We start from the raw sequence: 13780 nt of genomic DNA, 5'->3' as shown, positions 1-13780 counted from the left end.
CCCCCTACTCTAAACCTATGCTTTCTCATTTTATCTATCTCTAATGGGGGAAATAATACTGCAGTCTTCCAGATTTAGAACGTAGAACAGTACAGGCCATTCGGCCCATGAAGTTGTACCAAACTTCTATACTATTCTATGATCAACCTAACCATACCTTCCTGCATAAGCTTCCATTTATTTTCATCCATGTGCCTATGTAAGAGACACTTAGATGACCCTAATATATCTGTCTCTACCCTTGCAACATATCCGTGCATCTACCTCTCTCTGTGTGAAAAATTTAGCTCTGACATTCCCCTCTACTCTCCTCCAATCAATCACCTTAAAATTATGCCCCTCATATTAGTCACTTCTACCCTGGGAAAATGTCTCTGGCTGTCCACTCGATCCACGCCTCTTATCAGTTTGTACACTGCTATCAAGTCACATCTTTGTACTCCTTATAGTTTTCTATAGCTCAATCAATAGCTATGGAGACAGAATGCATTGCCAGTGGAAGTTATCAATGTCATAACTGGCAGTACTGCCTGCCGTTAACTCTCACTCACTTCAGAAGGCAGAAGAATTAATTCCTGGCAAATACTCTCAGTGCCTCAGCAAAAAGACGCAGAAGGAAAATGAGATAGTCCTTTCCTATATTGGTTCAAATACAACTAACGTGAATCAAAATCTAGTGGCTGCATTCTTCTGATTAAGATCTTAAACAAACAACAAGTGTTTGCAGTTTTTACGTCTGTTCTATTTTCCTTTACTTCATCAGTCTTCAGGTTTGCTCTTCTTAAAACGGCTCCGATCCATCTCTTCAGAAGCACGGACTTTCCCGCATCTTAACCCATCAGTAATCCCTTTATCAATAGTCGACCATGGCTGACAAATGTCATTCTATCCAAGTCTCAGCGGCTCCCTTCATCCCATTGGCAGAAATTTGGGGAAAAAAAGAGTTGCTATTTTTCCATTGGACGTTGTGCAAAAACATTTCCATTTAAAGGAACTTGCTCCAATGACAGCATATCCTCATAATAAGGCCAATGTTTAACATTGACAGGATCAAATGCATCAAGTCAAGTGCCAAAACTTCCCTGTGACACATCTCCAACAATATGTCTTGGTTTCTCTGACATGCCTTCTCTGGCTACTGAGCCCACATAAAGATTATTCATTAATAGGCAAAAAGAATAAGAAAAAAATTAAGGAAACATTTTGATGTCTTTCAGAACACAGTGAAGTTTGATGTCAATTAGTGTTAAATCACAAAGAGTAGATTGTAGACTTGTGTTCCATTTCAAATCACTCCAAGACATGTTCCCTTAGTCTGGGCAAGGTTTGAACCCAGCTCTAAGAACTTCCTAAACACCAGCAATTCTGCAGATGCTGGAAATTCAATCAACACACATCAAAGTTGCTGCTGAACGCAGCAGGCCAGGCAGCATCTCTAGGAAGAGTTATAGTTGACATTTCGGGCTGAGACCCTTCGTCAGGACTAACTGAAGGAAGAGCTCCTCCTTCAGTTAGAAGGGTCTCGGCCTGAAATGTCGACTGTACCTCTTCCTAGAGATGCTGCCTGGCCTGCTGCGTTCAGCAGCAACTTTGTTGTGTGTTGTTCTAAGAACTTTCCCCACATCTCTGAAGTGCACTATGTGAATATATCAGTAAGATTTTGCCTCACCACAACTGTACAGATCTTATATTAAAAAATAGATAGCACTTTGCAAATGACTGAAGTGCATTACCTAACTGCAAAAGAAAAGATTTACAATTATGACCAATTTTGAACAGTAGTCTAACAACTAACCTAGTAATCTGAGGGCCTGGTAATGCAACATCTGGTAAATATGAATTAATTAAATAATCCTAAACTGGAAAAAAACAACTGTATATCAGGCATGCACTGGTGGCTTATTGCAAAATCCATCTGGTTCATTATAGTCCTTAGGGAGAGGAAATCTTCCCTCATTAGCCAGTTTGACCTATATGTGACTCTAGTCCCAAAGAACTGTGATTAGTCCCTAACTTTTGAAATGACCTAGAAAGTCATTTGCTAAGTGTGTCTCACCATTATCTTCCTGATTCAGATTGGAGATGGCATTTAACAGCAGCTTCCGACAGGGGAATGAAAGAGAATTATACTGCTTCATGATCTTTCATAGACAGGTTCCAAAACGTCACATGGACAATTATTTGAACTGAGCTTTGTTCTATCTACACATTGCCTGTTTGACAGATCCAAAAATCCAATAGACAAAGATAATCTGTGGTTGAAAGAATTATTTTGAGTGAACCATAAGGAGAATTGTTTTGAATGTTATCACAAGGCCTTTGATAGCCACCTGGATCAGCTTTTATTTACTCCAGCACCTACTGGGCAGTTCAAAGAAGGTAGCATTCTCTGTTAACTGCGCTGGAAAGCCTGTCCATATCAATCCCCGTGAGTGATTTACTGACTCAGACTCAAGAAAGCTTGAAAGACTCAAGAAAATTACTGATTAAACCATAAACGCAAGAGATTCTACAATTACTGATTATGCCAAGTTGATTTATTTTAATAACTTCTAGTGGGTGAGTCTAGGACCAGAGAGAACAGACTCAGAATAGAGGAATGTCCATTTAGAACAGAGATGAGGAAGAATTTCTTTAACCAGAGGTCAGTGAAACTGTGGGATTCATTGCACAGATGGCTGTGGAGGCCAAATCATTGAGTATATTTAAAGCGGAAATTGATAAACTTGATTAGTCAGGGCATCAAAGATTACAGGGAGAAAGGGATTGAGAGAGATAATAAATCGGCCATGATGGAATGGTAGAGCAGACCCAATGGGCCAAATGGCCCAATTCTACTCTTATGCCTTATGGTCTTATGGTCAAATACGACACCTTGAAGAAAATAATGAACATTTTGTCATACTGTTCTGAAGGTGTGGCAACTGAGTTACAAGATGATGCTCAATAAATGAAAGTTCTGTAAAATTCTGATTAAGGTGATGATTGGTAACAACATAAATACTAGCTTAACACACACAAAGTGCCAGAGGAACTCAGCATGAAAGGCAGCATCCATGGAAATGAATGAACAGTTAATGTTTCAGTCTGAGATCCTCCATCAGGACTGGGAAGGAAGAGGGAAGACACCAGAATAAAAAGATGGATGTGATGGGAAGGAGGATAGCTAAAAGGTGAAAGGTGGGCGGGGAACTGAGATGAAGTAGGAAGCTGGGAGGTGATAGGTGGAAAAGGTAAATGGCTGGAGAAGAAGGAATCTGATAGGTAGGAGAGGAAAGTGAACCATGGGAGGAAGGGAAGGAGGAGGGGCACCAGGGGGCAATGATTGGCAGGTAAGGAAAAGAGCTAAGAAGGTGCAAGAGTCTGGAAATGAAAAAGAAGGAAGCAGTCCTGATGATGGATCTCAGCCTGAAATGCTGACTGTTTATCCATTTCCATAGATGCTGTCTGACCTGCTGAGTCCTTTCAATATCTTGTGCATATTAATCTAAATTTCCAGCATTTTCAGAATCTCTTGTGTTTAGAAACAGCAGCTTGCTTGTTTTCTTCTTTGTGGTATTTACAAAAGATTCTTGGAGAAATTGGCTTGAGGTATGATAGCAACAAATAGCCACATGTTGGACATTAGCCTGTTTGGGCCATTAGATGTGGTGTACAGAGAAAGTGGTACCTTGCAGTAGGTGAGGATGGAGAGACTGGTGAGCCGTGAGGACTGCAGTCATCTCATCGTGATCGGAGGGATGAATATATTCATAAATACTGTTCCCGGTTAGCTCCACCTGGTAAAGAAAAGCACATTCAGAGCTGGCTACACACAATCTTTGTGACTCAACCACATTATTTAATTGTTTATATAATAAAATCTTTGTGGCTGAGTCATTTGAATTACCCAAGCCACTTAACTGTCACTAGGCTGACCTACCTTAACAGGAGTCTGAAGACACATATTCAATGTTTTAGGAACAGTTTCTCCCCCTCTGCCATTGGATTTCTCAGCGGACCATAAACCAATGAATATTGCTCTCTATTTTGCACCACGTTTTTAAAATATTTCTTAGGATAACTTAGAGTAATTTTTATGTATAGCACTGTACTCCTGCTACAAAACAACAAACCTTATGCCACGCTAATTTCATAGACACGTAAATATAGCTGGGGTGTCCAGGACTTTTGCACAGTACTGTAGAAATTATATGTGTTGCCCTGTACTGCTGCAGCAAAAAATCAAATTTCATGTCATATAGTACTGTGCAAAAATCTTAGACACATAAACATAGCTAGATGGACTAATACTTTTGCACAGTACTGTACATTATGTCCATCCCATTACAAAATAACACTTAACACTTCAGAGCTAATACAAAGCTAGGTACTTATTTCTGTTTCTCAACCACATTTCCATTTTAACCAATATACAGTACTGAGCAAAAATTTAGGCATCTTAGCTATATATATGTGCCTAAGACCATTCTACAGTACTGTATGTCAATGATAATAAGCGTGATTCTGATTCTGAACGGTAACCTACCCATCATGGTATTCAGTAAAATCTGGCAGAGGAAAATTGAAATCCCTGACAAACTAAGGTCTGAATCAATCACAGCTACAAAGGCACATCTATGAGACAATTGTAAAATATTAGAAATCCCAGTCAATCATCAGGCGGTACAGTTAGTAGAGCCACTGCTTTGCAGTGCCAGCGACCTGGGTTCAATTCTGACCTCAGGCGCTGTCAGTGTGGAGTTTGCATGTTCTCCACGTGGAAGGGTTAAGGGTTTCCTCTCAGTACTCTGACTTTCTCTCTCATGCAAAAGGCACGTGGGTTGGTGGGTTAATTGCCATTGTAAATTGTCCCTGGTGTGTAGAGGGTCAGAATCCGAGAGAAGCTGAGAATATATTTTTTTTAAAAAAACAGCATTACTGTAGGGTTAGTGTAAATAGTTGGTTGACAGTCAGCATGAAGGTCCTCTTTCTGTGGTGTACCTCCAGTTCTAGGTAGATGCTCCTTTTCTGCGAGACTGTTAAATTCTAACTGTTTTGTAATCTGAATGAACACCATGATTATATGAGCCTCTGAACTTTCTTGAAATTCCTCTAGGATTTTTGAGCAAAATATCTAAACCAGCAGTCCAGGCAATACTGAAGGATTGGTTTACCTTCTGGCATACTCTCCTTTGGATGGAAATCGAGACTTCAATGAGAGTAACAAAAATATCACTGACACTATTTTTGAAAAAGAACCAATGAGTCATCCTTGGTGTTTCGTCAATACTTAGTTTTCAGTCCATGTTTCTAAGATGGAGTATTGGTCATCAATTGATTGCTATTTGGGTGACCAAGCTTTGACATAAGATAATACATAATATAAGAAATAGGAGCAGGAGTAGGCCATCTGGCCTGTTGAACCTGCTCCACCATTCAATAAGATCATGGCTGATTTGATTATGGACCTACCTGCCTTTTTCCCATAATCCCTGATTCCCCTACTGTGTAGAAATCTATCCAACCTTGTCCTAAATATATTCACTGATGTAGCCTCCACTGCTTCATTGGGCAGAGAATTCCACAGATTCACCACTCTCCAGGAAAAGCAGTTCCTCCTAATCTCCATTCTAAATCTACTCCCCGAATCTTAAGGCTATGTCCCCTAGCCCTAGTCTCACCTACCAGTGGAAACAACTTTCCTGCCTCTACCTTATCTATCCCTTTCATAATTTTATATGTTTCTATAAGAACTCCTCTCATTCTTCACAAAATTTCTGCTATGATTCCTATATTACAACAGTGTACACACATCAGAGAAGTATTTTATTAACTATAAAGCATTTTGGGAGCTTCTGAAAGGATTATTAAAATTATATACAGTACAGTGAAAAAGTCATAGGCACATAAATATAGCTCTGCCTGAGACTTTTGCACAGTACTGTACACACACACACACACACACACACACACACACACGCACATATATATACATACACATGCAGACATATGTATAGATATAGATTGACAGATAGCTATATAGAGAGAGATAAATACACAGTTAATTAGGTATATACAGTTTATTTTGTATTGAAATTAGTTTTGAGAGGAAGATAAAAGTTACAAATTCTTTCAAGTAGCAATGCATTACCATATTTGACATTTGACTGTGGTTCAACAGGTGGTCAAGGAACAGCTTGGCACAATACAACAAATTACTTGCAGCAGAGAGCTGGGCCCTTGGGTACAGATTCTCGGCATTGCTTAGAAATGGCGCATACAGGATCTTTGCTCAGTTTTTGAGAGGTCATTTCAATTTAAAACATATGAATCAGTCCAGATTGTTGATATCATGAGCAATTTTGTGATTAAGTCTAAATATATTCTCGAAACATAATTTTTCTCTTAACATTTTTCTGCAGATTTCAGAGGTGAAAGTTTGAATAAATTGTTATCTTTATTTTGTATTTTAGAATTCTAATTTCTTGATTACAGGAAGCCAACATATTAGTTGTGAAGTAAAGTGCACAATGCCTTGTTTCTGAGTATTGTGCATAAATTTCTGACACTGATTGAATAAAAACTCTCCATCCGAGGCATGGGGTTCTTTGTAACTGTGTTTTGGGAATTATAATTTGTGAATCCCAGTTTGATTCACAGGAACATTCCTGTCTTGGCAAAGGTGCCTACCCAACAGATAGTGAAGATGACAATAATGTGAGTCATTTACTATATCGCCCACGTTTGATGTTTTTTTGTTCGGTTTTAGAGCTTCTTTAAGAAATTAGCTCTGACAATTTGTCTAAGTTTCTTCATACAATTGCAGTCAGTGTTTAGCATCCCGCTACTAAATCAGATTATGAGTCATCTCCATCACTTGCTTTTATTCCAATAAATGTACATAGAAGAGATTCTGCAGTTGCTGGAAATCCAGAGCAACACACACAAAAGGCTGGAGGAACTCAACATGTCAGGCAGCATCTACGGAGAGGAATAAAGGTTCAACGTTTCAGGCCAAGTCTCTTCATCGGGACTGGAAAGGAAAGGGGAACAAGCCAGAGGGAAGGAAAGGAGTCCAAGGTGGCAGATGATAGGGAAGACCTGGTGAGGGGAAAGATAGATGTTTGTTGGGGGGAGGGTAAAATGAGAAGCTGGAGGGTGATAGGTGGAAGAAGTAAAGGGCTTGAAGAAGACGGAATCTGATAGGAGAAGATAGTGGATCTTGGGAGCAAACGAAGGAAGATGGACATCAAAGGGAGGTGATGGGCAGGTGAGGTGAAGAGAAGGAATAAGTGGGGAGCCAGACTGGGGAATGGAAGAAGAGAGAAGGAGGAAGAAAGAGAAATGACCCGGTTCGAGAAATTAATGTTGAACTTGAATCTGAAGTTCAAGTTCAAGTGTATTACAATCTGACTGTACATATACACAACCAAACGAAACAACCTTCCTCCGGACCACAGTGCGCCCACAAAACATATATTACACGCAGCACATAAAACGAAAGATTACCACAAATAAGTTAATTAAAAAATCATTCAAAGGTCGTGTAGTGCACGGCACAGAATAAAGAGTAAACAGTGAACATTACAGTAAACAGCCTGCTGTTTTAGTGACAAGACCTCGGTGGTGGCAGGGTATCTATTAGCCTCACGGTCTGAAGGGAGAAGCTGCTATACATCCAGGCAGTCCTAGTCCTGATACTTCTGTACGCCCTTCGTGACGGCAGTGGGTCAAAAAGATTGTGGGATGAATAGTAAGGATCTTCAATCAAGCATCGGGACCTTCGTCTACAATGCTCCTGGTAAATGCTAGATAGAGGGGTGAGGAAGACCCTGGTGATCCTCTCGGCAGCTTTTTATATCCTCTGTAAGGTGCTGCGGTTCGATGCCTTGCAGCTCCGGTACCACACAATGATGCAGCCAGACAGGACGAATGATCCGGTGAATAAAGTCAACTTTTCTCTACAACCCAAATCCAAGGGTCCCGGTAACATCCATCTTTAATGTTTTTTGGTCTCCTTTGGTCACCCTGAACAGTTTTTCCTATAACAGGGTGACCAAAATAGACACAATATTCCAAATGCGGCCCCGCCAGCATCTTACGACATTGCAAGTATTAACCAAATAGTGAAAATAACGAAATCGGAAATTAAGTGCGGTATTTAAACACACCGTGAAACTTGGCAACAAGAGGTAAATGGTATTTTTTTAAAAAGGAGCATTGCTTTGCACCAGAGGGAAAGGATACTTGAGTGAAAACGTTGCAAGTGTAACCATCTGGCCGGAGACGGTGAGATTTCTTCCAGACGGGCTGAGAAAGGGTTCGGTTTGGATCTAAACCGCAGATCACATTAGCATGTGAAAAGTAAAAAAGACACTTTGATCCTTCATTTCAAAACCTGGGGGTCAAAATAAAGATTGGACAGGTCGCGGCTTAACACCTAGTGGACAAATTATTTTGTTCAATGGGTCAACCGATCAGATTAGGTATCTTTCAAAAAACCCATTAAAAATGAAGCGACGAAAACTAAAGTAAAAAATACTTGAAAATGAACTGCAGCATGCAACTGTGGGATTCGGCTAATCTCTCGAGTTTCCCCGTTTGTAAAATATCGGGTGAGATTCAGAATGTAAACGGCAGCAGAAATTAGTGCTGAGGGATTAGTACATCTGGCTAAAAGCTGCGCATTCTTGAGCTAATTCCGCATCAATGCGTCGTCAATGTCGGAGAAATTTGGGAAACTATGGGTCATATTTCGCTCTATAAAAATTTAAGAAAATTGGCCTTGCGTATTTTGTGGCCCAAAATTCAAATTTCCAACAGTTGAATCAGAATCAGGTTTAATATCACTGATATATGTCGTGGAAATTGTTGTTTTGCGGCAGTACACAAAGAACCTATAAATTACTAAGCTACACACACACACACACACACACACACACACACACACACACACACACACACACACACACACACACACACACACACACGCACACACACACACATACACACACACACAATGAAAGAAGTAGTGCAAACTTTAGTTAGTCCAGATTCTTTACGGACCGGCGTTTGGATCAATAGTTACATTAAAATAAAATAAAGTTGTCAATATTTTTTTCAGTCAGCATTCATTCCACTTTGCGAAAAAATGAAGGGCACGAAATACCAATGCCAGGAAACGTGGAGGTACGACTTGAAAGAGGGTATGAAATTTCAGAAAGAGCATTATTTGAATTTGAAGAGCATTTTTTGATTAGTAAGGGCGTCGAAGCTTACCGAGAGAAGGAGGAAGAGTGGAGTTGAAAGGGAAAATAAATCAGCCATAGTGGAATGGCGGATCAGATTCGATGGGCCGAATCGCCCAATTCTATACGTCTTGAACAGGAAGCTTTGATGAGCCTTGCATTTCTAATATTCACTCTCAGTTCCCAGAATTGGGATCCCATTAAAGGCCAGTCCTGATGAAGGCCTGATGAAACGTTGACTGTTCATTCCGCTGCATAGATGTTGTCTGACCTGTTGAGGTCCTCCAGCATTTTGTTTGGTTTACTAAGCATCTCAATCATCTCCACAATCACTTCTTTTGCTTTTTGTTTTGCAGCAACCCGCTCAATTCTCTGGTGCAACATCTACAAGCGGACTGTTCTTCGAGGCTGCATATAATGCTGGCTATCTGAAGCGCTTTACACTCTGCAATCTGCTGGTTATATTGCAGATTTTATTTATCTATTTTTCTGTGAGGAGGTCGTCACCAAATAGATTAACTCTAGTGATAAACATGAATGCCTCGAAATGCACGCCGTCAGTTTCTTACCTGTGACAAGCCTAAGTGGACAGAGGCAGTTTCCGAAATGTACATGATCTTGCCATCGGATGCGACCACAAAAACAAAGCCATCGAGAGTCTGAAAGACACAAAGAACTCACGAGAAAAATGGCAGTCAGTCTACACACTTAGCATGGCTATAACATGTCTTCCTGCGATCGCCATAGGTAATACGTGATGATAGTTCAATGCAAAATATTTCAGAGCAGAAATCAATTATTTACTTTCAGAGGGGTATATAGATCGTTTTAAATGATAGGTGTTGTGGAAATATATGGAAGACGGTGAAAGTGATCTGCCCCTATCCATTATACTCCCCACTCGGATATCTGGCCTGTTGTACTGCCTACAGATCTGCACCGTTTTATAATAGGTCAGGATCATTGAGAAGTCCCGTTACCTGAAGCAAGTGGGATCCTAATTCTCTAGCCATATTGTCCAGGGGACTTACACGACTGGATTGTCCCCAGGCATCTCCCAGACCTGTTTGAGAAATAATAATCGCGTGTCAGCAGCTGTTTAAGCGCATTCAATAGTAACAGTAGATAGTCACAGTCATCGCAAATTATCCAAGTATGTATATGTCACCATATTCCTGCCTTGAGATTTATTTTTTGCAGGCCATTTACAAGAAAATAAAGAAATACCAAAATAATTTATGGAAACTATGCAAAAATAAAGGCTGACAACCAATCTGCAATAGAAGACAAATTGTGCCAATAAAAATATATAAAACACTAAAATAAATAAGAAACAATAATATACAGAAACTTTATCTTTCAATGTGAGGCTCGATCTATGACAAAGCCAGTTCATAACCATCAAACTGAAGCGCAAAAATTACTCTGGGGATTTTTCTCTCACTTTTTTATATTATTCGTATTATTTTCTATGTTAGTTTCGTTCACCGTATTTTCCATACATTCAGCATAGAGAACCCAAGCTGCTACTGAGACTGCAACGCTGATATGAAATCGACTGGCTTGGCTAAATATCATTGCAAGTTTGGGTACTTTGTGTATCACTGTAGAATTTTGTTTTGTACGCATATGGAGCAGTTTGGTGGCGGGGTGAGGGTATGTCTCTAGCAAAGGGGGTATCAGGCACTCCTCTCCACTACCATGCAGGTCACCCTTGGACAAGGTGTAGCACCTGCTTAGCTCTCCGATCACGGTCACGTGAAGCCACGGGAGCGGGTGGTGGATGGTCGTACGAGCAACTGGCACGTATCATAAGTCCCGGCTATGAGACCACTGACGCCAGGCGGACAATCTCTGAAGGGTATTGATAATGGCTGGGGCCACCCGTCTAGTATAGACACGGCTCAGAAGAAGACAATGGCAAACACTTCTGAGGGGGAAAAATACGAAGAATAATCATGGTCATAAGACACGGCATTAATGATGATGATAGAACAGCAACACCGTTCGACCTATGCTATTTGTGGCGATCTTTCATCCTACTCCAGGACCAATCTCGCACTTCCCTCCCACATAGCCTTACATTTTTTCTTTCATCCATACAGTGTGTAATTGATGATAATTTTAGTGCACATTTATCCATGGTTATGGACGGATGGTCCATATGATGTATATATGTGCATATATTTTCCGGGGCTGGTAGCTGTGCAATGTAATAGCAACACACATAAAAGTTGCTGGTGAACGCAGCAGGCCAGGCAGCATCTCTAGGAAGAGGTACAGTCGACGTCTCGGGCCGAGACCCTTCGTCAGGACGAAGTTTACAATATTCGATACGTGCTGTATTACTTACGTGTGAAGTGAGCATAAAATTGTTGTTAAATAGGAATGGCCGTATGTAAAAACCAGACGCAAATAATATATTGCATTTGGACCCGTGCATTTCCCTATGTGAAATCTGGGGAGTGAGAACCCCAGACCCAAACATGCACTTTTCCCAACAAACATGGCTGCGGCGCGCACCGTGGTATTGCAGCAACTCGCTGGGGATTTTTCTATCTCTCCATAACCCACGACGTGGCTTCTTTAGCCAGAGGGCTGCCAATCTGTGGAAATCATGGCTACAGACGGCTATGGGGCCCAAGTCATTGGGTGTATCTAAAACCGAGTCTGATAGATTTTTGATTGGTAAGGGCGCCAAGGTTTCGGACAGAAGAATGAGATTGAGCAGGGATGGGCCGAATAGTCTAATTCTTCTCCTATGTCTACCACCCAGATACACGCCAACACCACCGTCAGCCGCAAGTTTCCTCAGAAATCACTCGCAACCTCGTCCCGGCAATGTTGCCGCCGAGTCAAAATCTTGCAGCTGTGTGAACCGAAAGCATGCTCGACGTTCACCTTCAAAAGGCGATTCCCGAAGAAGGCGGCATCCATCATTAAGGACGTTCACCATCCAGAACTTGCCCTCTTCTCATCAGGGAGGGAGTACAGGAGCCTCAGGACACGCGCTGTGGGAGGGAACAGCTACTTCCCCTGCGCCATCAGATTACCACCTCACTATTTTGCAACCTTTCTTGTAATATTTATTTTTTATATATTCTTAATACAATTCAGTGATTTTTGTAAATTACTCCAACAGTAGAGAAGCATGCACACAATCAATCTACCCGCGCGTTCCCGGTGCGTCCTTCATATTTGCAAGTGGTACGTGCATTGCGTTCCCGTTATGTATACAGTACGCAAGTACTATAAGTGATTTGTGGGTTTATGAGTCGTTGAAGTGGAGTTTGGATCTTTTCCGATTGTTGTTTTAAATATCCAAGTAATCTAAGACTCAGCCATCAGATTATTACTATTGTTCGACCAGCGCTCTAGAATGGCTATTTGTTCCAGTCACTCTGCGGGGAAGAATAATCTCGCCCTGTATGTAAAAGTTTTGCCAAAGCGGTTGATCAGGTTCCGACGTAATCAAGACCAGTCTCTCATTTGAGATTATTTAGACCCATGTTGATTACACCTGCAAAACAGCCAGCGCCACAACCGAGAACCAGGTGATAAAACCATCGGATTACACAGAGCCAATGAATAAACTGTCCTTACGTTCGACAGAACTCCAAAGACTAGTGACGTAATTGGCTTGTTGCAGACAGTTTACGAGGAATGATTTGTTGTTCATGTACGTCACGTCAGTTAGGATGGCCGTAATCATTCTGTCGCTGCTACATCTTCCCGCCCCTCTCCTTTACCTAATGTAAACCCATTTTTCTTGTTTGCTGTTTAATCTCCTGCCTCCCAGCCCAGCACAGATCGCTTTCTGTTTTCCCTCACTAGACCCCCAAGCCTCTCCAACCCCTACTTACACAAAACATGCACCACGTGTTGTGTTTCTATTTCCAATTCCGACAAGGGTTCAGCGATCCGAAACATTAATTAACCGGTTCTGGCACTTGCAGACGCTGTCTGGGCTGTTGAACATTCTGAATATTCTCTGGTGTTAATTTCTGATTTCCCTCAACTGGAGTATTTTGCACGTCTGTCCAGGTGAACTACCCTAAATTGCCTTCATGCAAAATATCCCTTTATAGATTCTCGGAATTTCTCACCGAGTAGTATTTGATGAGTGGGTTGGGATAACTAGTCTCTTTCTGAGCCATGACAACTTCATGGTATTTCATAAAATCCCGCTGTGGCTGACCATCTCAATGAGGGTATATACAAGTATACAGAATCACTAGGAACACCCAAGAACCAGCCTTCAGCACCAGATCCCTTAGCTGGGCTGGTTCTTCAACGACATGCCCCAGTGATTAGGGCTTCTGAATTCATTGGCCTTTCACGCAATGTTCCAGTCCCCAACTACCTTAAAAAACCTCATATCTTCTCCAATAATTATAAACGCTAGTCTAAATCGATGTCCCTTTGTTTTTAACCACATAAGAGAGACAAAACACAGCAATGGTATCCCCTGCCAACCTCTTCTGTTCCAAAAACAAAACATCCACGGCCTCTCTAGTCTTTTGTCAAAGCTTACGATTATTAATCCCGGA

The 13780-nt window shown here is 41.2% G+C and overlaps 1 protein-coding gene across 1 annotated transcript in view; it reads right to left on the bottom strand.

Moving 5' to 3' along the window:
• sim2 (SIM bHLH transcription factor 2) overlaps window positions 1–13780 on the bottom strand; it is a 92201-nt gene that overhangs the window by 56675 nt on the left and 21746 nt on the right. The window contains exons 2-4 of the mRNA XM_063049791.1: window positions 10211–10293; window positions 9800–9889; window positions 3671–3779 (exon numbers count right to left, since the gene is read on the bottom strand). Coding sequence (XP_062905861.1) covers window positions 3671–3779; window positions 9800–9889; window positions 10211–10293 — 282 coding nt within the window. The remainder of the gene's footprint in view (window positions 1–3670; window positions 3780–9799; window positions 9890–10210; window positions 10294–13780) is intronic.

This window comes from Mobula hypostoma, chromosome 6, assembly GCF_963921235.1.
Source record: "Mobula hypostoma chromosome 6, sMobHyp1.1, whole genome shotgun sequence".
NCBI lineage: Eukaryota > Metazoa > Chordata > Chondrichthyes > Myliobatiformes > Myliobatidae > Mobula > Mobula hypostoma.
The sequence above is the reverse complement of the archived record's forward strand: the minus strand, read 5'-3'. Positions and strand labels throughout refer to the sequence as shown.